Source organism: Macaca nemestrina, chromosome 2 (assembly GCF_043159975.1).
Source record: "Macaca nemestrina isolate mMacNem1 chromosome 2, mMacNem.hap1, whole genome shotgun sequence".
In the NCBI taxonomy this organism is placed as follows: domain Eukaryota; kingdom Metazoa; phylum Chordata; class Mammalia; order Primates; family Cercopithecidae; genus Macaca; species Macaca nemestrina.
Window position 1 is genome coordinate 100,786,717 of NC_092126.1, and position 26,985 is coordinate 100,813,701.

Genomic DNA, 26,985 nt, shown 5'->3' on the forward strand with positions numbered 1-26,985 from the left:
GGCTTTTTCTACAGGGCACGTCTTTGTTCGCAGCCTTGTCTGAGCTGGTCTGCACATAAACAGGTACTCTGGGTATGGATGGGGGCATCTGTGTGCTCTTTATGGCTGTATTTCCAGAGTATACTTCTGAAGACTGTGGTCACATTTACCTTGGTTAGGGAAGATAGTGACTTATAAAAACCTCAAACATTTATGTTTCCCTTTCCAATATAAAAAGTGTTAATAGTTTACCTACTTAAAACGTTAAGATCAAAGAGATCATAAACACACATGAATGCTATTTCAGGAACATAAAATTCAGCTATTTCTACTAACAGAAAGTGAGTGTATGGGATACCAACGCAAACAAACAGATTTAGTGGAAAATGACTCAACCGACTATGATTTACAGAACAAACAAACAAAACTGTTTTCATCATCTTTGGTTGTAGTTTATTATTATTATTATTACTAATATTATTATTATTATTTTGAGACAGAGTCTTGCTCTGTCGCCCAGGCTGGGGTGCAGTGGCGCAATCTTGGCTCACTGCAAGCTCCACCTCCCGGGTTCACACCATTCTCCTGCCTCAGCCTCCTGAGTAGCTGGGACTACAGGCGCCCGCCACCTTGCCCGGCTAATTTTTAGTAGAGACGGGGTTTCACCATGTCAGCCAGGATTGTCTCAATCTCCTGACCTCATGAGCCGCCTGCCTTGGCCTCCCAAAGTGCTGGGATTACAGGCATGAGCCACCATGCCCGCCCTGGTTGTAGTCTTATGAAGAATGCTGGTTCATGAACTCCAGACAGTTCGTTGAAACTGTGTGAATCATTTTAAACAGGTTTGTCCTTGGGCCCTAGACAGTACATGGGCATTTGTGAATCATTTTAGATGCGTTTGTCCTCAGTACAAATCGTGCTGTGTTTAAAGTTCTTGGAGACACTTCTCTCTTCCAATAAAAGGCTTTTACTAGACTTTTCAGTGACATAAAGTTGAAGACATAAATACTGTTTTATATAGTAAGCAGGACCAACTCTTTTATGGCGTGTTTTATATGTCTAGAGGATTTTTGTTGTTGTTTCTTTGAGGTTTTCTTTGAAACTTCAGATCAGGGTAGTTAAGTCCTAGTGTTATCTGTCTCAGGGAGGTGGGGGACTAGGTGGACTGATGGACCCCAGAACTCCAGATTCCTGGCACTGGAAGCTGGTGTTTGTGTTTGGAAGAGGCTCTGCCCTCTGTGTCATGCTGCACTAACATATGGGTCAACATCCCCGAAATGTGTGACTCCCCCAAAGTAAGTGGTATCATACTCTTGCATTTCTTCCACTGAACATCACATTCTTCACGAGAATCTCACCGTTGTCCTCTGTCTGCCCTGCCTATGAGACAGGCCACACTATGCTTGTCCGCCTCTTCCATCAGGAGTACTCACACAGTCATTCTCCTCATATACCCCGCTCTCATCTGCTGCCCCTCACACCTGCCCTCCTATAGAATGTTCTGCGCTTCAACAGGGAAGGGTTGCTTCTTCCTATGAATTTTTACCTCACTTTATGTCTCTTTAGGTTTGTATTGGAACTATTTGCAAACAGGCCTTGGCTTATCTAAAGAAAAATTGTAAGCTCCCCATGGGGCAAGACAGTATCTTCTTTACCTTTGAAAACCTTATCACACTCTGCCCTGCTCACAGTACAATCTAAATAAGAGTTTGTTGAATGACTGAAGTAGAGTTCTTTTTTAACACCTATCTGCACATTCTTGTGACAAGCACAGTGAAAGATTTATCAAGGAATGACACGGTCCCCACCCATGACACTCTTAAATCCATAATTTGTGATGCATTGTTTTTACTTATCTAGTGCTGCTGAACAAACCACTCCAAACTTAATGATGTAAAACAACAGCAATTTTATCATGCTCACAGACACTGTGGGCAAGCAGTTCGGAACAGGGCACATTGGGGATGGCGGGTTTCTGCTCCATGATGCCTAGGACCTCAGCTGGGAGAGACTTGAACAGTTGGGGACTGGTGAATCCATGTCTAAGCATCTTCATTCACATGCCTGGCACCTTGGCAGCATGGCCTAGAAGGCTGGGCTTAGCTGGGCCTGAGACCCCCAGCATTCTCTTCAAGGTTGGGGAATTGGACCCTACCTTTTCATGGGAGAATTAGCAAGGTCACATTGCAGAAGAGCATGTGGAGTTGGAGATACTTTACAAGCATCTTTGGAAAATACAGTCTGAAATGAATGCCCACATGAGTGGCACCGACACTGATTATTACTGAGTGACAGAGACGCATGTGGGGAAAATGTCATCAGGGAGGAAATGCTGGGATCTACCTTGACCTCTGGCTGGGGGACGGGGAGGGATGAGGGGTCCAAGGCAAGATGGGTAAGTGGGAATGAGCAGCCTTGTTTTGGGGAAAGAGAGGGAAAGACCTAGAATGGCTGACTGGGTGACATGGCTTGTTGTGTCTCCTAAATTAGATTTTACATTTTTGAGGGCAGAGCTGTTTAATATTGTATTTACCCCAGAGGAAGATGATTTTTTTTTCATTCTCTAAATTGTTTAATTAAAACTCATAGTTCATGTTAAATTTGTTCAAAGTTTCCATCGAATGGTGAGGTTGTAAAGGAAATAAAACTTACCAAATTAGAAGAGGGAGAAATTAAAAGGAAGTAAAATCAATGATTTCTGTTCTTTTTACTTCCTACTTGCAAAGACTCTGGAAATGTAATGATGGTTCAGAGTGTTCTGCTATGATGCCTAACAGCTTAAACAATCTCCTGGGATCGTATTGGCAAACTCTAAGATGATACAAGTGTAGACTTAGTCTGTCTGAGCCCGAGGTTGAGTGTTTGGAGAAAAATAATACCTATGTTGAGATTATACCAGATAACCTATAAAAGCATGTAGCCCAGTCATGCACATTGGTGATCAATCTATGTTAGCTGAATCCAAATATTACCAGTGCAGATGCTGAAAGGAACAAAATAAAACCTCATCCAGGTATCCATCTGCCAGTGTTTCTACGCTTTCCTGCAAAGAGGAGCTCAGTGTCTGTCTCTGTTACTGCATCAGAGTCTCACGTTATCCAGTAAACCCAAATGCTCTAGGTAAGAGATGTCATAAGTGGTATTTATTAAGTGGTTTTGATAAAGTTTTGTGGATAGGTATGACACCATTTCTTCTGAGCTTAAAGATGCTTAAAATAGCTAAGGTTAAAAATGAGGGAAGATTTTAAAAGAAAAACAGTTACTAGATGTGAGATGTAAACACTGAAAGGAAGTAAGGTAGAGCAAAAAAAAGTAAAGCATCAGGTAAATATTTAATAAAATGTTTATACATGTATATTGACTGTAGGTGTAGGGTTGGTCTATTGAATACAGCTGCCTTTCTTAGGAATGGTGATCTCAAAATGCACCAGTGCCTTCCTATTGGATGAATGTCCACTTCTGTTCCATGCACTGTGCTAAAGGCTGGACATGCTGAGATGAGTGTCAGTGGTCTCTGCACCAAAGAGTTCAGTCTAATTCTGGGGGTTGGAGATAAATATGTTAGCCAGTAAATGCCATTTATTGCTTTAGATGTTATCTCAGAAGGAAAAGGAACAGTGGGGACAGGAGGAGTGAGCCATCTCCTGGGGGAGTCAAGAAAGATGAGGTCAGAGAGAGAATGTCCCTTGGATCCAATATGGTGGCCAGTAGTGACCTTGTTAAAACCAGTAGGAATGGGGTGGCAAGAAGGAGAGTAGAACAGATTAAAGAAAGAACGAGTTTTGATGAAAGTATTGGAATTTTGATGACCTTTTTTATTACAAGTTTGGGAGCAGCTACTTTCTTCACTCTCTAAACTGCAAATCATTCAGGGCAGTTGTGCTGGTTTAGTTAGCCCCCAAGCTGAGAAGACAGGCCCACTGTGGTTTGAGTAACTTGGAAATCTTGTGGGGTCAGTGTTTTGACTCTCTTCATTTTGGTCATGGTTCAGGATTTTCACACACCACTAAGGTTAGGGGAAGCTTCTCAGCTTTCTGGATACCCTCTCAGGGCTCATGCCTGCCCTGGGAAGGTCAGGAGTCTTCTGTAAAAGCAGAGAACACTGCATGGAGCCCAGAGAGCCCACTCTCTGTGCTTTTACCTTCCTATGGGCTCACACGGGGAACAGATGCTTTCCTATAACTCTGAGCACTGAAGCAGCTTTGCTCTGCCCTGGCTGAAACATCTATCCAGGACCAAATTCTTAAAACCCCAGGGGCCCTGGGGTGATTTTGAGCCCAGGCCCTGAACCTGTCATAGAATGTAATGGATGGTATATTTTTAACTGCTGAGACCAGGGAGTTCACATAACCTATGAAGAGTGAAACAACATAATGTTTCTTTCTGCAGTTTTGAAGCATTTCAAAAACCAGAGGATGGTCTCTCTCATTAGGCATTACTAGTAAGACAAAAGTTTTTAACCTTTTCTGTGCATGGACCCCTTTGGCCATTGGGAAGCGCATGTGGATCCTTTCTCAGAACATGCTTTTATATACATAGAATAAAATACATAGAATTACAAATAAATTAAATAAATTCAATTATACTGAAATGGAGTTATCAAAATTTTTAAAGACCACTTTATGATATAATAATATACCAGCTTTTTCTTTCTTTCTTTTTTTTTTTTTGGTTTTGGTGTTTTAGTTTTTTTTTTAGCAATAAAGTTTTTATTTTATCTTATTTATTTATTTATTTATATTATTATACTTTAAGTTCCAGGGTACATGTGCACAACATGCAGGTTTGTTACATATGTATACTTCTGCCATGTTGATGTGCTGCACCCATCAACTCGTCAGCACCCATCAACTCGTCATTTACATCAGGTATAACTCCCAATGCCATCCCTCCCCCCTCCCCCCTCCCCATAATAGGCCCCAGTGTGTGATGTTCCCCTTCCCGAGTCCAAGTGATCTCATTGTTCAGTTCCCACCTATGAGTGAGAACATGTGGTGTTTGGTTTTCTGTTCTTGCGATAGTTTGCCGAGAATGATGGTTTCCAGCTGCATCCATGTCCCTACAAAGGACACAAACTCATCCCTTTTTATGGCTGCATAGTATTCCATGGTGTATATGTGCCACATTTTCTTAATCTAGTCTGTCACTGATGGACATTTGGGTTGATTTCAAGTCTTTGCTATTGTGAAAATGCCGCAATAAACATACGTGTGCATGTGTCTTTATAGCAGCATGATTTATAATCCTTTGGGTATATACCCAGTAATGGGATGACTGGGTCATATGTTATTTCTAGTTCTAGATCCTTGAGGAATCACCATACTGTTTTCCACAATGGTTGAACTAGTTTACAATCCGACCAACAGTGTAAAAGTGTTCCTATTTCTCCACATCCTCTCCAGCACCTGTTGTTTCCTGACTTTTTAATGATTGCCATTCTAACTGGTGTGAGATGGTATCTCATTGTGGTTTTGATTTGCATTTCTCTGATGGCCAGTGATGATAAGCATTTTTTCATGTGTCTGTTGGCTGTATGCATGTCTTCTTTTGAGAAATGTCTGTTCATATCCTTTGCCCACTTTTTGATGGGGTTGTTTGTTTTTTTCTTGTAAATTTGTTTGAGTTCTTTGCAGGTTCTGGATATTAGCCCTTTGTCAGATGAGTAGATTGCAAAAATTTTCTCCCATTCTGTAGATTGCCTGTTCACTCTGATGGCAGTTTCTTTTGCGGTGCAGAAGCTCTTTAGTTTAATGAGATCCCATTTGTCAATTTTGGCTTTTGTTGCCATTGCTTTTGGTGTTTTAGACATGAAGTCCTTGCCCATGCCTATGTCCTGAATGGTATTATCTAGGTTTTCTTCTAGGATTTTTATGGTATTAGGTCTAACATTTAAGTCTCTAATCCATCTTGAATTAATTTTCGTATAAGGAGTAAGGAAAGGATCCAGTTTCAGCTTTCTACTTATGGCTAGCCAATTTTCCCAGCACCATTTATTAAATAGGGAATCCTTTCCCCGTTTCTTGTTTTTCTCAGGTTTGTCAAAGGTCAGATGGCTGTAGATGTGTGGTATTATTTCTGAGGACTCTGTTCTGTTCCATTGGTCTGTATCTCTGTTTTGGTACCAGTATCATGCTGTTTTGGTTACTGTACCCTTGTAGTATAGTTTGAAGTCAGGTAGCGTGATGCCTCCAGCTTTGTTCTTTTGACTTAGGATTGTCTTGGCAATGCGGGCTCTTTTTTGGTTCCATATGAACTTTAAAGCAGTTTTTTCCAATTCTGTGAAGAAAGTCATTGGTAGCTTGATGGAGATGGCATTGAATCTATAAATTACCTTGGGCAGTATGGCCATTTTCACGATATTGATTCTTCCTATCCATGAGCATGGTATGTCCTTCCATTTGTTTGTGTCCTCTTTTATTTCACTGAGCAGTGGTTTGTAGTTCTCCTTGAAGAGGTCCTTTACATCCCTTGTAAGTTGGATTCCTAGGTATTTTATTCTCTTTGAAGCAATTGTGAATGGAAGTTCATTCCTGATTTGGCTCTCTGTTTGTCTGTTACTGGTGTATAAGAATGCTTGTGATTTTTGCACATTATTCTGAGACTTTGCTGAAGTTGCTTATCAGCTTAAGGAGATTTTGGGCTGAGATGATGGGGTTTTCTAAATATACAATCATGTCATCTGCAAACAGGGACAATTTGACTTCTTCTTTCCTAACTGAATACCCTTGATTTCTTTCTCTTGCCTGATTGCCCTAGCCAGAACTTCCAGCACTATGTTGAATAGGAGTGGTGAGAGAGGGCATCCCTGTCTTGTGCCAGTTTTCAAAGAGAATGCTTCCAGTTTTTGCCCATTCAGTATGATATTGGCTGTGGGTTTGTCATAAATAGCTCTTATTATTTTGAGATACATTCCATCAATACCGAATTTATTGAGAGTTTTTAGCATGAAGGGCTGTTGAATTTTGTCAAAGGCCTTTTCTTCATCTATTGAGATAATCATGTGGTTTTTGTCTTTGATTCTGTTTATATGCTGGATTACGTTTATTGATTTGCATATGTTGAACCAGCCTTGCATCCCAGGGATGAAGCCCACTTGATCATGGTGGATAAGCTTTTTGATGTGCTGCTGGATTCGGTTTGCCAGTATTTTATTGAGGATTTTTGCATCAATGTTCATCAGGGATATTGGTCTAAAATTCTCTTTTTTTTTTGTTGTGTCTCTGCCAGGCTTTGGTATCAGGATGATGTTGGCCTCATAAAATGAGTTAGGGATGATTCCCTCTTTTTCTATTGATTGGAATAGTTTCAGAAGAGATGGTACCAGCTCCTCCTTGTACCTCTCGTAGAATTCAGCTGTGAATCTGTTTGGTCCTGGACTTTTTTTGGTTGGTAGGCTATTAATTATTGCCTCAATTTCAGAGCCTGCTATTGGTCTATTCAGGGATTCAACTTCTTCCTGGTTTGGTCTTGGGAGAGTGTAAGTGTCCAGGAAATTATCCATTTCTTCTAGATTTTCTAGTTTATTTGCGTAGAGGTGTTTATAGTATTCTCTGATGGTAGTTTGTATTTCTGTGGGGTTGGTAGTGATGTCCCCTTTATCATTTTTTATTGCATCTATTTGATTCTTCTCTCTTTTCTTCTTTATTAGTCTTGCTAGCGGTCTATCAATTTTGTTTATCTTTTCAAAAAACCAGCTCCTGGATTCATTGATTTTTTTGGAGGGTTTTTTGTGTCTCTATCTCCTTCAGTTCTGTTCTGATCTTAGTTATTTCTTGCCCTCTGCTAGCTTTTGAATGTGTTTGCTCTTGCTTCTCTAGTTCTTTTAATTGTGATATTAGAGTGTCAATTTTAGATCTTTCCTGCTTTCTCTTGTGGGCATTTAGTGCTATAAATTTCCCTCTACGCACTGCTTTAAATGTGTCCCAGAGATTCTGGTATATTGTATCTTTGTTCTCATTGGTTTCAAAGAACATCTTTATTTCTGCCTTCATTTCGTTATGTACCCAGTAGTCATTCAGGAGCAGGTTGTTCAGTTTCCATGTAGTTGAGCGGTTTTGATTGAGTTTCTTAATCCTGAGTTCTATTTTGATTGCACTGTGGTCTGAGAGACAGTTTGTTATAATTTCTGTTCTTGTACATTTGCTGAGGAGTGTCTTACTTCCAATTATGTGGTCAATTTTGGAATAAGTGTGATGTGGTGCTGAGAAGAATGTATATTCTGTTGATTTGGGGTGGAGAGTTCCGTAGATGTCTATTAGGTCTGCTTGGTGCAGAGTTGAGTTCAATTCCTGGCTATCTTTGTTAACTTTCTGTCTCGTTGATCTGTCTAATGTTGACAGTGGGGTGTTGAAGTCTCCCATTATTATTGTATGGGAGTCTAAGTCTCTTTGTAAGTCTCTAAGGACTTGCTTTATGAATCTGGGTGCTCCTGTATTGGGTTCATATATATTTAGGATAGTTAGCTCTTCTTGTTGAATTGATCCCTTTACCATTATGTAATGGCCTTCTTTGTCTCTTTTGATCTTTGATAGTTTAAAGTCTGTTTTATCAGAGACTAGGACTGCCATCCCTGCTTTTTTTTGTTCTCCATTTGCTTGGTAGATCTTCCTCCATCCCTTTATTTTGATCCTATGTGTGTCTCTGCATGTGAGATGGGTCTCCTGAATACAGCAAACTGATGGGTCTTGACTCTTTATCCAGTTTGCCAGTCTGTGTCTTTTAATTGGACCATTTAGTCCATTTACATTTAAGGTTAATATTGTTATGTGTGAACTTGATCCTGTCATTGTGATATTAGCTGGTTATTTTGCTCTTTAGTTGATGCAGTTTCTTCCTAGCATCAATGGTCTTTACATTTTGGCATGTTTTTGCAATGGCTGGTACCGGTTGTTCCTTTCCATGTTTAGTGCTTCCTTCAGGATCTCTTGTAGGGCAGGCCTGGTGGTGACAAAATGTCTAAGCATTTGCTTGTCTGTAAAGGATTTTATTTCTCCTTCACTTATGAAACTTAGTTTGACTGGATATGAAATTCTGGGTTGAAAATTCTTTTCTTTAAGAATGTTGAATATTGGCCCCCACTCTTTTCTGGCTTGTAGAGTTTCTGCAGAGAGATCTGCTGTTAGTCTGATGGGCTTTCTTTTTTGGGTAACCCAACCTTTCTCTCTGGCTACCCTTAACATTTTTGCCTTCATTTCAACTTTGGTGAATCTGACAATTATGTGTCTTGGAGTTGCTCTTCTCGAGGCGTATCTTTGTGGCGTTCTCTGTATTTCCTGAATTTGAATGTTGGCCTGCCTTACTAGGTTGGGGAAGTTCTCCTGGAGGATATCCTGGAGAGTTTTCCAACTTGTTTCCATTTTCCCCCGCACTTTCAGGCACCCCAATCAGACGTAGATTTGGTCTTTTCACATAATCCCATACTTCTTGAAGGCTTTGTTCATTTCTTTTTCCTCTTTTTTCTTTAGACTTCTCTTCTCGCTTCATTTCATTCATTTGATCCTCAATTGCTGATACTCTTTCTTCCAGTTGATCAAGTCGGTTACTGAAGCTTATGCATTTGTCACGTATTTCTCATGTCATAGTTTTTATCTCTGTCAGTTCATTTATGGCCTTCTCTGCATTGATTATTCTAGTTATCCATTCTTCCATTCTTTTTTCAAGATTTTTAGTTTCTTTGCACTGGGTACGTTATTCCTCCTTTAGCTCTGAGAAGTCTGATGGACTGAAGCCTTCTTCTCTCAACTCGTCAAAGTCATTCTCTGTCCAACTTTGATCCATTGCTGGAGATGAGCTGCGTTCCTTTGGAGGGGGAGATGCACTCTGATTTTTTGAATTTCCAGCTTTTCTGCCCTGCTTTTTCCCCATCTTCGTGGTTTTATCTGCCTTTGGTCTTTGATGATGGTGATATACTGATGGGGTTTTGGTGTGGGTGTCCTTTCTGTTTGTTAGTTTTCCTTCTAACAGTCAGGACCCTCAGCTGTAGGTCTGTTGGAGATTGCTTGAGGTCCACTCCAGACCCTGTTTGCCGGGGTATCAGCAGCAGAGGCTGCAGAATATAGAATATTGCTGAACAGCGAGTGTTCCTGTATGATTCTTGCTCTGGAAGGTTCGTCTCAGGGGTGTACCCCACCGTGTGAGGTGTGGGATGTCGGTCTGCACCTAGTGGGGGATGTCTCCTAGGTAGGCTATTTAGGGGTCAGGGACCAACTTGAGCAGGCAGTCTGTCCGTTCTCAGATCTCAACCTCCATGTTGGGAGATCCACTGCTCTCTTCAAAGCTGTTAGACAGGGTCTTTTGCATCTGAAGAGGTTTCTGCTGCTTTTTGTTTAGCTATGCCCTGTCCCCAGAGGTGGAGTCTACAGAGACAGGCAGGCCTCCTTGAGCTGCTGTGGGCTCCACCCAGTTCGAGCTTCCCAGTGGCTTTGTTTACCTACTTAAGCCTCAGCAATGGTGGGCGCCCCTCCCCCAGCCTCGCTGCTGCCTTGCTGTTAGATAGCAGACTGCTGTGCTAGCAGTGAGGGAGGCTCCGCGGGCGTGGGACCCTCCTGGCCAGGTGTGGGATATAATCTCCTGGTGTGCCGTTTGCTAAGACCCTTGGTAAAGTGCAGTATTAGGGTGGGAGTTACCTGATTTTCCAGGTGTTGTGTGTCTCAGTTCCCCTGGCTAGGAAAAGGGATTCCCTTCCCCCTTGCACTTCCCAGGTGAGGCGATGGCTTGCCCTGCTTCAGCTCTCGCTGGTTGGGCTGCACCAGCTGACCAGCACTGATTGTCTGGCACTCCCCAGTGAGATGAACCCCGTACCTCAGTTGAAAATGCAGAAATCACCTGTCTTCTGTGTCGCTCCTGGTGGGAGCTGGAGACTGGAGCTGTTCCTATTCGGCCATCTTGCTCCGGGTCTCACCAGCTTTTTCTTAATGCATGGAATAAGATCTAGAGACATTTTGAGTACTGTTAAGCATAAACAATATTTCAAGGTATCTACAACTGTAATATGGTATGTAATATCTCAGATTTCTATTGATGGTAGAGTCACAGGTCTTTCTAATACTTTTGTGGTTTGATGCCTACATTTTATAATGGAAGGAAATGCTAAATTTCAGTTAGAGGTTAATAAAAATAAAGATGGAAAATTCTTTTCCTCCATCTAAATCCACATATGCCCTGAATTCTCTTCTAGGTTAAGAACTTCTGGTTTAAGATATACTTTTGGTTGACAGTAGTAAAACAAGCCAAAAGAAGTTGACCATTTATGTGATGTGCAGTAATAAATTAGCAATTCAGGGTTGAGGAGCTCATTACTAATCTGTGGATAGTCCAAATCCTAGCCCTTTTCTTTCTGAGCTTTGCCTTTTGTAAATCTCAGTCCCTCACACACATCAGACAAAGGTATTTTGTGAGTGGCTCTGAAAATGGGGGCAAAACATAACCCTGAGGAGGCCTGGGGGCTGATCTGAGCCTTAAGACTTATTTGTGGGGACCTGGTGCTGTTCTTTTTAAGAATAAATTTTAGAAGGACAAAGTAAAACTCCAAGTTGAACTTAATGATGAGTAAGGGTCAAAATGAGAGTCTACATGTAACTCCCCATGCCTCTCCACTACCGATGTGGATCTGCCTGGTCCACATCACCCTGGAGTGCTAGGGTGACCCTAGCACTATATCCAACTCTTCTCACCTCTTTAGGAATTTTAAGCCAACAAATTCAGTATGGAATTTATTACATGGTATCTTGCATTTCAGAAGCAGAATCTGAGATGGGGACTTTTGCCAGAGATTTATTGGGGGAGTGCTCTCAGAAGTGAGGAAAACAGAAAGGGACAGGAAAAAAATGTTGAGTAAGGATGTGGTCTCAGGAAAAGTCTAGCCTCAGCCTGATCCCATGAAGAAGCTCTGGAGCAGAGCTTATCCCACCCAGCAGCAAGGGGGTTGGGCCATTACCCTGCTGCATCTGCCAGCCGGGGGAATGGGGCAGGTATTGGTTTTCTAGGCCACTTCAAGAATTACAAATTTAGCAGCTTAAGACAGCATAAAGTTATTATCTCACAGTTTCTATGGGTTAGGAGTCTGAGCATGGCCTGCTTAGGGTTTCACAAGGCTGTACTCAAGGTGCCAGCCAGGTCTTTTATGTGGCTTGGGGTCTTGTTCCAGGCTCGCATGACTGTTGGTGTAATTCACTCCGGCAGCTGTGGAGCCCAGGGTGACTTGCTTCTTCAAGACTAGCAGAAGATTCTTTCTGCTGCTTCCAGTCTCTTAGCTCAACCTTCCAGTCTCTTAGCTCACCGCTCTCCAAGGATTCTTGACACTTGCACTCCAACCCACTCTAGGTCAGAAGCTATTCCTCCCTGTGAAAGGGGTCACTTGAGTAGGCCAATTCAGGCCATCTTTTCTGATTCCTTCAATTCAGCTGATTCAGAACTTTAATTATATCTGCAAACTCCCCTCACCTTTCCCATTTAATGTAACATCACAGGAGTGAGAACCATCATATGTCCAGTCCTTCCCACCCTCAAAGGGAGGGGATTATACAGGGGCATGGGTCACTGGCATCATTTTAGGATTCTTCCTGTCACAGGGCATGACTTGTAGGCTTCTCTGGAGGAGATGGCTCCTGTCACCCAAGGGCAGTTCTCCTGAGAAAGTTGTGGGCATAGGCAATGCCTGTAGCGGCTAGGGCACTGAGGCCCCGTGACCTGGTTCCAGCCTGCTCTCCTTCCCTGTCCATAGTCCCTCCCTGCCCCCCACCCTGTGATCTTGCCCCACAGACCCTTCTCAGGTGGTGGTGGTGGTGGTGTTGTAGGGGCAACTGGCTTTTTTTAAGAGTGCCAGGAGCTCTCCAAGGTGCCCAACATCCATTTCTCCAATCTTCACAACAAGCATGCAAGATTGATTCTGTCATCCCATTTTACATCCGAGTAAACAGACTCAGAGAGAGTAGGTAAAGTGGCCAAGGTTACACAGTTCGCAAGAAATGGAGCTGGGACCCCCTCTGACCTTGGACTGGCTGACATCAAAGTCATTGCTTTTTCTAGTCCTATACCTCTCTTCCTTAGATATCTAGTGTTTATTAGACCTCCATATTATCTTCACCAACTGAGAAGGTGCCCCGTCAGCCTGAGGAACTCCCAGGCCACCCCTCTCCCAGGATTCTTGACACTCTGGGTCAGAAGCTATTCTTCCCTCATTGGGTTGCCACCATTCTTCTAAGGGCACCTTCTTCTCTGTACCACAGGTTTTTGCTCACACTCCTCCTGTTTTTCTCTTCTCAGCTTCCCTGTGCCTCGTGGCGCCTGGCATAAGGCATACAGCAACCAAGTGTTGGCAGAAGGCAAATTATATGGTTTGGCTGTGTCCCCACCCAAGTCTCATCTTGAATTGTAGCTCTTATATTTCCCATGTGCTGTGGGAGGGACCCGGTGGGAAATAATTGAATCATGGGGGTGGTTTTCCCCATACTGTTCTTGTGGTAGTGAATAAGTCTCATGAGGTCTGATGGTTTTATAAGGGGAAACCCCTTTCACTTGGCTCTCATTCTCTCTTGTCTGCCGCCATGTAAGATGTGCCTTTCGCCTTCCACCATGATTGTGAGGCCTCCCCAGCCAGATGGAACTGTGAGTCCATTAAACCTCTTTTACTTTATAAATTACCCAGTCTCAGGTATGTCTTTATCAGCAGCATGAGAACAGACACACCAATTGAGGTTCCTCCAGAGAGCCAACAAAATGTCCATGCACTCTTTCATTGTTCCCCCACACCCACAGATCTGCCATCCCTGGCCCTGCCTGGATGCCAGTACCTGGCCACTGCTGCTATATTCCATGCTTTTGGACAAGAGCATGCTCAGTATTGTCCAGGAGACACAGGAAGCTCAAGACAGAGCTGAGATCCAGTTCCTACAGCCACACTTACCACCCCCACCCCCGACACACACACAGACTCTCCAATGCAAAAGCAAACCATTCCCAAATATCCAGCTACATATTGTTTTACCTTTGAAGAGAAAAAAGCATCAATGGAGTTATATGATTTTCATAGATGAATAATTTATGCAGATATGTTAATGGAAGAGTAATTGATGTTTCTTGACCTTCCTGAGCACTGATGCTTGCCAAAGGGTTATACATTTCAGATTAACGATGATATCCATTACTATATGTGAAATTGCTTATAAACTAATATGTACTCTCTAATCTCATTGAGAAATTTTCAGAAACAAGATACACTGATTTTCTCATCACTTACTTCCTGCTCGCATGACAGAATTTCTGGAGTTCTTTGAATTCAGCTGGTTTTTGTAGTTCTGTCTAGCCAATATTTATAACTGAACTAGTTCAAACAGTCAAAGCATTGTCTCTTCTCTTCCTGGTTGAAATTCTGTCTTGGAAGACTGTTGTAGTCAGCTGTGCTTGTCATAAAGTTTTGTTTAAAATTATTTTAGAATTTTCTCCTTTGGCTTTAATTTAAATTTTTGTTTGTTTCCTTTTTTGTTTGTTTGTTTGGAGACAGAGTCTCGCTGTGTTGCCCAGGCTGGAGTACAGTGGCACAATCTGGGCTCACTGCAAGCTCCGCCTCCCAGGTTCACGCCATTCTCCTGCCTCAGCCTCCCAAGCAGCTGGGACTACACGTGCCTGCCACCACGCCCGGCTAATATTTTTGTATTTTTGAGTAGAGATGGGGTTTCACCATGTTAGCCTGGATGGTGTCGATCTCCTGACCTCATGATCCGCCCGCCTCGGCCTCCCAAAGTGCTGGGATTACAGGCATGAGCCACCGCGCCTGGTCTTGTTTACTTTTTAATCTATAGGATTGTAAATGAAACCACACTTGACCTCAGTTTTTTCTCTGGGAAATAGGTTCTTGCTACAGGTATAGTTTATAAGAATTTATTTCATAATAGGGAGCTTTTTATAGATTTTCATATAATAGTTGCCATTTTAAAAATTGTGTTAAAGGCCGGGTGCAGTGGCTCATGTCTGTAATCCCAGCATTTTGGGAGGCCAAGGTGGTTAGATCACCAGAGGTTAGAAGTTCGAGATCAGCCTGGCCAACATGATGAAACCCCGTCTCTACTAAAAATACAAAAAATTAGCCGGGTGTGGTAGTGTGTGTCTGTAAGCTACTCAGGAGGCTGGGGCAGGAGAATCACTTGAACCTGGGAGACAGAGGTTGCAATGAGCTGAGATTGTGCCATTGCACTCCAGCCTGGGCAGCAAGAGTGAAACTCTGTCAAAAAAAAATTGTGTTAAAAATGGTAATGATCACCATTTATTACTTGCCTACAGTATGCCAGTCATTGTACAAGGTATATTTTATAATTATAAATATTATTTATTATCTGATTACACATATGTTATACCTTACACCGTGTCCTGTATGTCTCTTATGTTTATTTATGAATTTTCCTTCCTTTTTCCTCTCCATGCTTTGATCTGGATATTTCCTATTGAGAGAATACACTGAGGCCAAGTGTGATTTCATTCACAATCCTATAGATTAAAAAGCAAACAACTTCTGGGTCGCTGGTCATGTTTTCTGCTGTGTTCAGTCTCCAGTCAAATATATCTTGTCTTCTCAGCACCTTAACCACTGTCCTCAGCCTGGTTTCTTAGTCTCACAGCCCCATGCTGCTGTAGAATCAGCAGATGCCTTAAGGATAAATGTGGTGTACAGTAAACATACCTCAATATACTTCTTTCTGTTTGGGATTTTGGCCCCTCAGGTCCTGGTTGCCTTATTAGCCCTGAGCTCTTAAGTGTTGTCTTCACAGAGTCATAAGACTTCCAGAAATTCAGCTCAGAAACTCAAGAACTTAGCCTTTTAGCCACTGCTTCACTTTCAGTTTCATAGCCTCTCATCCCACACTGCTTACAAATCTGGAAACACGTCAAGGGAAAAGTGCCCATAAATGTTGGGGTTACCTCCACATTCTTTCCTTCTCTTCGGGACCCTAGACTCTGAAGTCCTGGCTGTCTTGATAGTTGGTTCCCTGATAATTTTATATATTTTTAATTTTTTAAATGAACTTGGCATTTCAAACATAAATTCCATGATAATTTTAAATGGGGCTGTGTGTGTGTGTGTGTGTGTGTGTGTGTGTGTGTGTGTGTGTGTCCAGCTTTTCAAGTTGTCCGTGGGAGGACAGTTTCAGTAAGTTACTCTATAATTACTGGAAATGCAAAATCCTCAGTTTGCTTTTAAAAGAATCTTCAAGCTGATGAGAATTTTAAAGTAGCTTATAAATAATATTTATAATTATAAAATATACCTTGTACAATGACTGGCATGCTGTAGGCAAGTAATGAATGGTGATCATTACCATTTTTAACATGATTTTTTTTAACTGTGATCCTATTTGTTATGAGTATAGAGATAAAGGAAAAGCCATCCCATTTTTGAAGATTTCTCATTTCTAGGTGTGTCTACAAGGTTATCATAGGTGAAAGTAGGGTTGGATGCAGAGAAATAGTAAGAGAGGATGGAGGATGGAAGGGACGAAAAGATCACATGTTTGGAAAAAGAAAAAAATACTGAATCCTCTTTTAAAAACACTTAGAAGATTTTCCCCAAACTAATTATCTAGCTTAATGCTAACTGCTTATTTGCTGACTTTCTGCATTATTTACAAATTTGAAGTGGGGCCAACCCTTCCTGTTTTCATTTAATTTACCCCGGCAGCTGCTGGTTAGCTAAGGAAGGAAAAAATCCTCTTTTTTTCTTGGAGACAAGCAGCAATTAGGTAGGCTTCTAGGTCAGGTGGCCAGTTAGGGGTGCCAAGTCACTCCGGTACTTCTCCCAAATTGAAATGTGTATCTTCTTTGGCTGGGCAGATGGGGTCCCCTCTTCTCCATCTCTGCTGCTGGGTCCTGGTGCAGGCCCTTACTCTCTTTCCACTAAACCCGTGTGGCAGCCCCTCCTTGGACTGCTTCTCCCCAGTCCTGCACCCATCAGTCCACTTCCACGTGGCAGCTACAGGGACCTTTCTAGAATACAGCCTCCTGCTGCCTCCGTGTTGGCCTCGCTGCCCCTGTCAGAGGGATTTTTCTTTTCTTTTCTTTTTTTCTTTTTTTTGAGACGGAGTCTTGCTCTGTCACCCAGGCTGGATTGCAGTAGCGCAATCCTGGCTCACTGCAACCTCCGCCTCCTGGGTTCAAGCAATTCTCCTGCCTCAGCCTCCTGAGTAGCTGGGATTACAGGCGTGCGCCACCATGCCTGGCTAATTTTTGTATTTTTAGTAGAGATGGGGTTTCACCATGTTGGCCAGGCTGGTCTCGAACTCCTGACACAGGTGATCCGCCTGCCTCAGCCTCTTAAGGTGCTGGGATTATAGATGTGAGCCACCATGGCCAGCGAAGAAGGACTTTTCTGTAACAGCCTCTAGTGTCATGCTACCCCCTTCCCAGCTCTCCCTAGCTTTTAAGATCACATAACCTGCAAAGTCCCCTCGATCTTGTTCTGCATGAGTCTTCTCTCCCCCATTGCTGCCTACCAACTTGACTTCTCCCCTTTGGGAGTCAGATGCACGCCGCTGGACAGCCCATGCCCTCTCCACGCAGCTACAACAGCCCTGCCTCGCACCTGCTGTCTGCCTTAATGTCCTACTGTCTTTCGACTGTGCCCAGGGGCATTTCCTCTGGGAAGCGTGCCAGCCCTCAGTCTGAATCTTTGGGTCCCCAAAGCGTCCCCTCCTGGTATGTGTTGAACTGCATTGTCATCCCTTGTCTGTTTCCCCTGAGACTCATTATTCCCTGAAGGTCTTTCATGTCTGTTTCCCTGGGGCCCAGCACATTGCCTGGCATAAAGTAAGCACCCAATAAATTTCAGATGGAGCATATGTTAAGTTCCCTATAAAATCTCAGCTGCTGCAAATTCTGCCACCAGCCTGGGTGTTCTCCTCTGTGGGGGCTCCGTCAGTTTTCAGAGACAAGAGACTCCCATACATTTTTAGCAGGAAAAGGTAGATTCTTGCCTTTTAGGCTGTCAGAATGACACTTTATTAGATGCTTTAGAACTCCAGAAGCTTCAACTTTAGAATTTTCAGTTTGTAGAGGTGGTTTTTTTTTTTTTTTTTTTTTTTTTAAAGCAGTAAAATTTCAGTGACCATGGTCTGTGCCAGAGCTGTAAGCCTCTTTCTCCATCTTAAGGAGTTCCTCTGCTTAATTGCAGTGCTGAGCTCAGGAAAGCTGCGCTTCCAAAAATGAAAAGGAAACCACTAAATGGTGCTGCTACTTTTCCTTTGCAGCTCAGATAAAACCGGCCCAGTGTGGGAAGGAGGGGCTGTCCTTTTGGGGGTGTTGGCCTGTTTCTAATTGCTACACTTTCCTCTGCCTCCACCCACGCCTCAGTGTGGTTTGGGTCCCTTCTGCCTGGAGCTACTGGGACATGTAATAAGAAGCTGCTTTTCAGACTTCTTAATTAAAATAGGTTCTGGCAGCTATTGCCAGGAAGCATCATTCGCACCCCTACATCTCCAAACGCATTACTTATCCAAAATGAGATATGGCACGACTCAGGTTTGCCCCCTCAGCCACCATGGCTTGAATGGCTGCATTTAGAAACAGCCCTTACTTCAAGCCCCTATTTCTTAATTATTTGTCACTTATTCACATTCATCCTTGTGTGCAAAACATTTTTCCCCTCACCCTATATGCTGTTATGTAAACAAATAATTTTTTAGGATGATGTCAGAACCTAAAGTAGTTGGGATGGTTTTAAAATAGTATTTTATGGACAGCAAGGAAAGTAGTTTTGCTTCTGGTTTCACTTGCTAGCTTTGGGATGGAGGGCAATTTATTTGAGCTCCTGCACCTCTGTCATCTTGTCTGTAAAACGGGGGCAATGGCTGGTGCTGTGGCTCACACTTTTAATCCCGGCACTTTTGGAGGCTGAGACAGAAGAATCACTTGAGGCCAGGAGTTCAAGACCACCTTGGGCAACATAGTGAGACCCCATCTCTACAAAATAAAAAAAGAAATAAAAGAAATAAAATAATGAAAGTTAGCCAGGCATGGTAGTATCCAACTGTAGTCCCAGCTGCTCAGGAGGCTGAGGCAGGAAGATTGCTTGAGCTTAAGAGTTCAAGGCTGTAGTGAGCTAAGATTGACCCACTTCTGGGAAACAGAGCAAGACTCTGTCTCAAAAAAAAAAAAAAAAAAAAAAAGGTAGAAGTGGAGGTCAATAATCTACCAGCTCAGGTATTGTAAGGATTAAGAAAGACAGTGTCTGTGAAGAGTTTGGCCCAGTCTCTGGAACACATTTGGTAGCCAGGAAATAGTAAATGACTTCTGTTTCCCTACCCCCATCTTCACCTCCTCCCCTAGAATAACAACATCATAACTGACTTATTTCATCATTAAGGATTTAAATGCAGAACCTTAAGATAGTCAGCCTTAGGGAAACATTGAAGAATTTATTTTTAAACACATAAAGATTGCATTCATTCATCCCTCTCGACACCACTGGCAGTCTTCAAGTTCTGGTTAGCACAGTCAGCAGGCAGGGAGGATCTGGATCCCAGGGTTGTGTGCTTTGCTCCCAGAAGGACATTAGTATCAAAGGTCTGCTCCTGACATCTGGAGTTCAAGAGGTGTTTCCTGGAAATAATTTGTCCAAAGGCTCCCCCATCTCTCTCTTGGAGAAGCCCTGTGTTTTATTTATGCTGAATGGTTGAATCTATTCCCAGCTGAATGCTTTCCTGAACACCGGTAAAAATCATCTGCCAGTCACTCAGGCCCCCACCCTGGGAGTCATCTGTCCCCTTTGCCTGGTCTCCCATGCCCCACAGCTCAGCAGCCACAGGCATGGCCATATCTGCCTCCCCGGCCCTTGCCACTCCGCTTCATCTCGGCCATCTCCTCTCCCGGGCTGCTGCGGGAGATTTCCAGTCTGCCCTCCAGTGTCTCTGCATGCATTCTGCTCACCTCCTCTCCCCTCCAGCCCCAAAGAACTCTGAAGAAACACAAGCTTCTGCGGCCCCATACACTTAGGACTACCACCACTTACTTCTTGGAGGCAATGGCAGTAAAAGTAGAAACAACAAACAAAACAGAATAAAATCCTCTTTAACTTTGTTTAACTTGGTGTTTCCCGCAATCTGTTTAATTTCAGACTCTTATTTACCCTGCTCCTAGGGAACCGAGGTTCATGGGACCAATCCGGGTGAATGCTGCTACAGTTTGTGGATGGGCTACTCCCTATTTGCTGGTTCAGGTAGCTTTGATCCCAAACATTAGTCAGCAAGGGCATCCATACAGTGACATGCTGTATGTCATCAAAAAGGAGATGTTCCTGACATGGACAGTTTCCAGAATATATGCTAAGTGAATAAAGCAAAGTGCAGCATGAGATGCCACGATGTGCTGCAGATGCTTGGACTGGATGGATACCTAAGTACCCCCACACTGGCAGGCACATCTGCCTCTGGGGAAGGGGGCTGGGTGTCAGGGAGGGGTGGGAGCAAAGTCCTCCCCGTGTGCCTCCCGGGGCCTTTAGAACCTCTACTCCTTTGAACACAGTGCTACTCTGCTCCAAACGCCCCCAAACTTCACAGAGAGTAGTATGAAGTCCTCAGCTCTGCACTTGTGGCCCTGAGGTTGGCCTCAGCCTGCCTGCCCAGCTTCTCTTCTCACTCTTCCCTGCTGCCACTCTCCTGTCTCTCCCCAGGGACTTGGCTGTTTGCGCCACTTTCCTTTGACATGTCTCAGACTTGCCCTGCTCCAGTTGGAAGTCCTTGGAGCAGTCCACACCCACCCCCGCCAAGCTCACTGTCTCAGAATGTGGGACCACCTACCAGCTTTACTCCTGCCTCTAACTCTAACTTGTGAGACTGTGGGGGCCAGAGTCCCCAGGAGACGGTGACTCTGTGTGCAGAAAAGCCAAGAGCTCCAGGGCTGAACAGATGTGACTGAAAATCTTTACCAGCCATGCGCCCTGGGGAACTGAGCCTTGCATTTCCCCTTTCCTTTTCTGTATAATGGAGGATAACAAGCCTTCACTCCCAGGGTATGGGCGTGTTTCTCATCTCCCTGCAACACCTAGCACAGTGCCTGGCATCTCATATGTTCAGGGCATGTTTGCTCGCCTCCCTTCCTTTCCCATCGTGACTGTCAATCTACTGTTCCCTTGGGGCTTGAGATTCTTGGATTCTAAAGGAAAGAACATAGGGCCAGGAGTCAGACTTTCATCCCTGGCTCCACTGATGTCTAACTCTGGGATGACGCTGGGCCACTCAGTCTTTGGATTCCCTGCCTTAACACAAAATCCATATTTATCTCAATGCAAAAGAGATTTGATCATCAAAACACTGAATGCAAAGGGTTAGCAGAGTGAGCACAGATGTTCTCCCATTTGCCAACTGGTTTCTAAGAATATTTGGAGGATGAGTAAAGTAATGTCTTCCATATGCTCAAGAGAAGATGATTTAGCACCAGGCAAGGTAGAGAAGGAGGGCCCCCACCCATCAGCAGAGTGACCTTGGACAAGACACTAGCTGCCCTAGGCCTCAATTACCTCATTTAAAATATGAAAGTCATAAAACCCTACCTCACAAGGGTGATGGTGAGGATCATATGAGGCAATTCATGTGGAAGGTCTTTGTAAACTGTGAAATGCTCTATGACTGTCAGCCAGGATTAGTAGTTAATGCACGCATTTGTTTATTGTTTCAGCGGAGGGTGCAGGACGTCATCAGCCCAATCGTGTTTGAAGCAGCCTACAGCCTCGGTGAGCACGTGACTGGAGAGGAGGAGAGGGAACTGCCGCCTCTGACACCAGTTCTCCGCTGGAAAAAGGGACAAAAGATTGCCCAAAAGAATCAGGTCAGAACCTTAAAGCTCATACCCAGCACCCAAGGTGGCAGCTGCACACAGCAGAAATAATGGCCCAAAAGTTGAGAGAGCTGTGGACCTGGCTGCTCGGGAGACCACAGCCAGGACACACCCCCTCTCTGGGTCTCCCTTTTCTGATCTGCAAAATGATAAAATAAATGATCTTAGGGGTTACTTGTGACTACTATGGGACTTAAACACTTTCAGACAGTTCTCAAGTTGTTAGAAGTTACAATCCCCTCGAGGTCATGAACTGGCGGGTCACTTGGTCCCTGAACTTGCCCCTGTTCTTAAACTGCTTTCAGAGCTTAGATTGGTGGATAGTAGGTGCTTATTGTGCTTAATGAATGTTTTAATGGTGGGAGAATGAGTGAGGTGAAGAGGCAAGAATGGTAGCTTGCTGAATTGGCAGTTGAGTTACAGAATGCTCAACCCAAGAGTCCCTGGAAACAGCACTGGGGCAAGTACAGGTGGGTGGTCCACACTCATCAGATTCTGGGATGTGCTGCTGTGTAGAGAAGCTTTAGTGCAATGTTGGGTGCATCACTCGTATGAGGTAGGAGTGAGCCTGTGCCTGATTCTGTGCAGCAGCGCTGGCCAGCTCTGAGGCGTGCAGCATTGAGTGCAGTGCAGGAAATATGCAAGGAATCTGCAATCCCAAGTCTGTTTCAAATCTTTTCTTGAAACCCAAGATCACCACAGATTCAGAACCCTGTGGAAGATCAGGAAAAACTGTGGGCTAACCCAGCCTCCTAGGCAGGATGGGGGCAAAGCTGTGGGACCACCTTTCACAGTGCTTCAGACCACTCTGAGTATAGGGGAAAACTAGCAGATTGTGACCCGTGCCTTATAGATTTGAGTTGTAAACTGAACCACAGAGTGTTTGGGATTTGAGATATCCATCCAAGTGTTCATGTAAGTGCTGAGATTTTTACCAAGGCATCCCATTATCTCCCAAAGCCTCTCCCATCATCCTAAGTGGGGTTCCCTAGAAGCAGAGCCTGAGAAAGGGAATTGGGAACACTTGGTTTAATGATGCTGTGCTCTTAGGGAAAACCTGTAAAGGAAAGGCAGGGGGCTCAACATGGTTGTGGTCTCAAATAAAGTCTGGCTGGGGGACTCTGGAACAAAAATTACACCAAAGAGTTGTCCTCGCCTTGAGGCAAGAGGGCTTCCCTTTTATGCCCCATATCATTCAGCCATTGACTGACTGTGGGGTGGAAGGGGAGTGTAACCCTCTTTGAAAGGGGATCCTTTCAGCTGAGGATGGTTCTCTAGAGGAGAATGCAGATGTGAGCCATAAGCAGCCTACACACACATCAGCCAGGGGATGGGCCACAGTTGACAGTGCCCACTACACATCAAAACACACCCTCTGGGGAATGCTGCCAAGAGGTTTTAATTTAAAACATGAACCTTCTTTCACAGCACAAGTGCCCCAAGAGAGTGGCCTGTAAGTCCCACTGGCCGTTGATACTTGGAATAGGCCCTGGGGGAGGACAAGTGGTGTCTAAGCAGGTGGGCAGAGTAGATGGGCTTGCCTTAGGCTGAAGTGTGGAGAAGGCTAAAGAAGAGTAGAAGTTAAGATGAAGAGGCAGAGTAGGAAGCTGATGGTTTCTCCCTTGACTGGGAAGTACAGACCTAGGTCCCCTCCTGACAGGGAAGTAGGGAGAAGAGGTCGGCCTGGGGACACAGTAAAGCATGGTATTATGGTAACTCCTAGGTAATTGGCCTCTAGTCCTAGAATTATTCTGCTTTCTAAAGTCAAATCTTACTGGACTGATAAACTTACCCATACTTGGGTTATGGAAGTTACCCAGACTTGGGGTCCTGGGAAGAATTTCAGGGTCCTCTGTGCTTGTTTGTTTCTGAATTGACCAGTGAAGTAGTCATCTACTCTGTCCAGCATCTTGCTAGCCTGGACGTACTTTCCACAGTGAACCTAACTCTCGTTCCTGCAAGTCTGTCAGTGGCACAGATGTGGACTTTCTTTAGTGAAAAGCATCTTGGAAACTTTACTGACATTTTTAGATTTAAGTAGCCCAATCAAAGCCAGGGATGGAGGGACAGATTAGTATCAAAATGATGTTCTTGGTCACTTCTGGTTCATGATGGCCAACCAAGCACAAATGTTGATGTCTGTGCCTTCTGGGACCCCATTGCAATGATTATAAATGAGTAGATCGGAACAGGGAGGACAACACTGTGAAAGAAAGGGCATCAGCTAATAAAAGAGTCCAGTAATTTTCTGCTATGAGTGAAGTAAATGGAAGAGTGTTAGTGGGTGAACTTGAACTGTACATAGAAGAGCTGGCTTCCTGCCTACCCAGGGAACAGAGAAGCTGTAGCCACAGCCAGGCCAACAGTTACAGAGGGGGCCAGAGTAAGAAGTGAGTAAGGGCTGAAAGTGGTGGTGGTATTGGGGGAGGTCAGTGAAATGTGAAGGTTGGTATGAAGAAGGGTTAGAGTTGACTTTTCATCCTTGTCCCCACCCCTACATGCTTCAGGCATGCAGAATAGCAAGCAGCCAGGCATCGTCTTCTCTAAAGTGTTGAATAAACTGCTTAAGATAGTGTGGGCGGCCTCGTTCTCAGAGAAAAGAAAGCCTTACTTCTGGCATTTAAAGTCAACAAAGTAAGAGCTAGCTTTCTCTTCTACGATCCACCCAAATACTTTCACAGATTTTCTACTCAGTCCTTTTGCCTTAGTTTGAAATATGAATGGACAACCAAGGAACCCAAGATTGAGGAAAATTTGGTGCATGAAAGGAAAGGCTAAAATAAACCAGTAGAATAACTAACTTAAAAGGAAACAAATGATTTAGGGAATATAAGAGATTATTAAAAACAAAAATTTAAAAACATAGCACCTTAAAGTCTATGTGGTAGACACAAGGAGAATTAGGAATATATTCCATTCTTTTCATTTTCTAATGGATGGGATTCTGTTCCTTTTTAAAGGGAGGAATGAAAGACAAGGGAAGGGTTCTTAAAAATTAAAAATATATTTACAGCACCAAAAAATCAGTGAAAGTATTAGAAGGTAATGGTACATAATTTCCCAATGGAAGTGCTAAAAGTCAAGTAGAAAAGAAAGCTAAAGATACAGGGTCCTATATCTCCAAGTAATAAGAATACTAGAAAGTAAGAATACTAGTAATAAGAAAAGAGAAACAAGGGAGAGAAAATTATGTGATAATAGAATAGCATGTTTCAGAGTTAAAGAGAGAGACTGTTTTTTAAAATTGGTGTAAACAACAATTTACAGTTAAGATAAACCAAAATTATCATAGATACATCATTTTGAAATGTCAGTGCTCCAAAGACAAAGGGAAAATTCTAAATGTTTCCAGGGCAAAGAATGCAGGAATGTTGATCACGGAGGATAAGTCAGCTTACAACAGAATGAGAGTCAGATTGAGTAGTCCATTAGATTCTTTATAAGCAAGATTGGAAACTAAACTATGGTGAAATAAAGGCTTCAATGTTCTGAGGGAAAATGATTTTGAAATTAGAATTTTGTTTTCAGCCACACAATCAAAGTATGTGGTAAAAATAAAGTCACTTTTCAGATAAGCAACGACTCAGAAAGTTTACCTCCCTAGTAACTCTTCCAAGAAAATTATCTTGTACTTCAACAAAACAAAAATGACAACCAGAAGGAGCAAGATGTGGGATACAAGAAACTCTGGAACTAGCTCTTAAAAGTCTAATGACAAGAAATCCCAGGATGATAAACTGCAGCAAGTCTAAAAAGCAGCCAAGTCAATTGAGAAGAGGAGATCAATTAACTTCCAGAAGAATGAAGCTAAGCAATAGAATGATGAGAAAGTGGCAGATATTCAGGATACAGTGCAGATTAAATATGTTTCTTTTATGGATAAGAAAAAAATAAAGGCAATCAAGACCTCTCAGAAAAATAGAAATAAGATAATTACCTGTACAGATGCTTCTTGACTCATGATGGGGTTATGTCCCAATAAGCCCATCATGAATTAAAAATATTGTGAGTTGAAAATGTATTTAATACACCTAACCTGCTGAATATCATTGCCTAGCCTACCTTAAATGTGCTCAGAACACTTACATTAGCCTACAGTTGGGCAAAAGTCATCTAACACAAAGCTTATTTTACAATAAAGTGTTGAATATCTCATGTAATGTGTTGAATACTATACTGAAAATGAAAAACAAAATGGTTGTATGGGTACTCACCATTAACACACACAGCTGAAAGCACACTGAACCTAAAGAATATTTGAACTAAAATTAACTGTTGGATTATGGGGCTACTACTCTAACAGGGTCATCCATTTCTCTCTCTTCTGATGAGTCTCAAGAATAGCTGGTAGAAGCCACTGGGGTATTGACACTTGTTGATGGCTTGGCAGGCATGGTGGTCTGTAGAAAGCTATCAGTTGTTTACCCTTGTAATCCTGTAACTGACTGGGACCTGCAGCTCACTCCCACTGCCCAGCATCACAAGAAGTATTGTACCACATATTGCTACCCTGGGAAAAGCTTTTGAAATAAAAAATTTGAAGTATGGTTTCTGCTGAATACATACTACCTTCACACCATTGTGAAGTCAAAAAATCGTAAGTTGAACCATTATAAGTTGAGGACCATCTCTATGTCATGGTTAAAATAGAAAACAAATTAAAATGTGATAAAATAACCAGTTATAGCTATCAGATGTTTTTTGTAAGCCTCATGGTAACCACAAGGCAAAAACCTATAGTATATACAAAAAATAAAAATAAAAAAGCAAAGAACCAAACCATACCACTAGAGAAAATCACTTGACCACAAAGGAAGATAGCAAGAAAGGAGGAAAGGAACAAAGGATCTACAAAACAACTAGAAAACAACAAAATTGCAGTAGTAAGTCCTTACCTATCAATAATTATCTTGAATGTAAATGGATTAAACTCTCCAGTCAGAAGACATGGAGTGGTTAACTGGATTAAAAAAAAAAAGACCTAACTATATGCTGCTTATGAGAGACTCACTTCACCTGTAAGGACACACATAAAATGAAAGCAAAGTGATGAAAAAAATTCTATGCAAATGGAAACCAACACAGAGCAGGAGTAGTTATATCAGGTAAAATAGACTATAAGTCAAAAACTGTAAAAACAGACAAAGAAGATCATTATTCAATGATAAAGGGGTCAGTTCAGCAAGAGGA

The 26,985-nt window shown here is 42.9% G+C and overlaps 1 protein-coding gene across 2 annotated transcripts in view; it reads left to right on the top strand.

The window, feature by feature from the left end:
• LOC105480186 (integrin subunit alpha 9) overlaps window positions 1-26,985 on the top strand; it is a 387,973-nt gene that overhangs the window by 164,515 nt on the left and 196,473 nt on the right. For both annotated transcript variants that reach the window (XM_071091443.1, XM_071091444.1), the window contains one exon: window positions 21,637-21,786. In XM_071091443.1, the coding sequence (XP_070947544.1) occupies window positions 21,637-21,786 (150 nt within the window). The remainder of the gene's footprint in view (window positions 1-21,636; window positions 21,787-26,985) is intronic.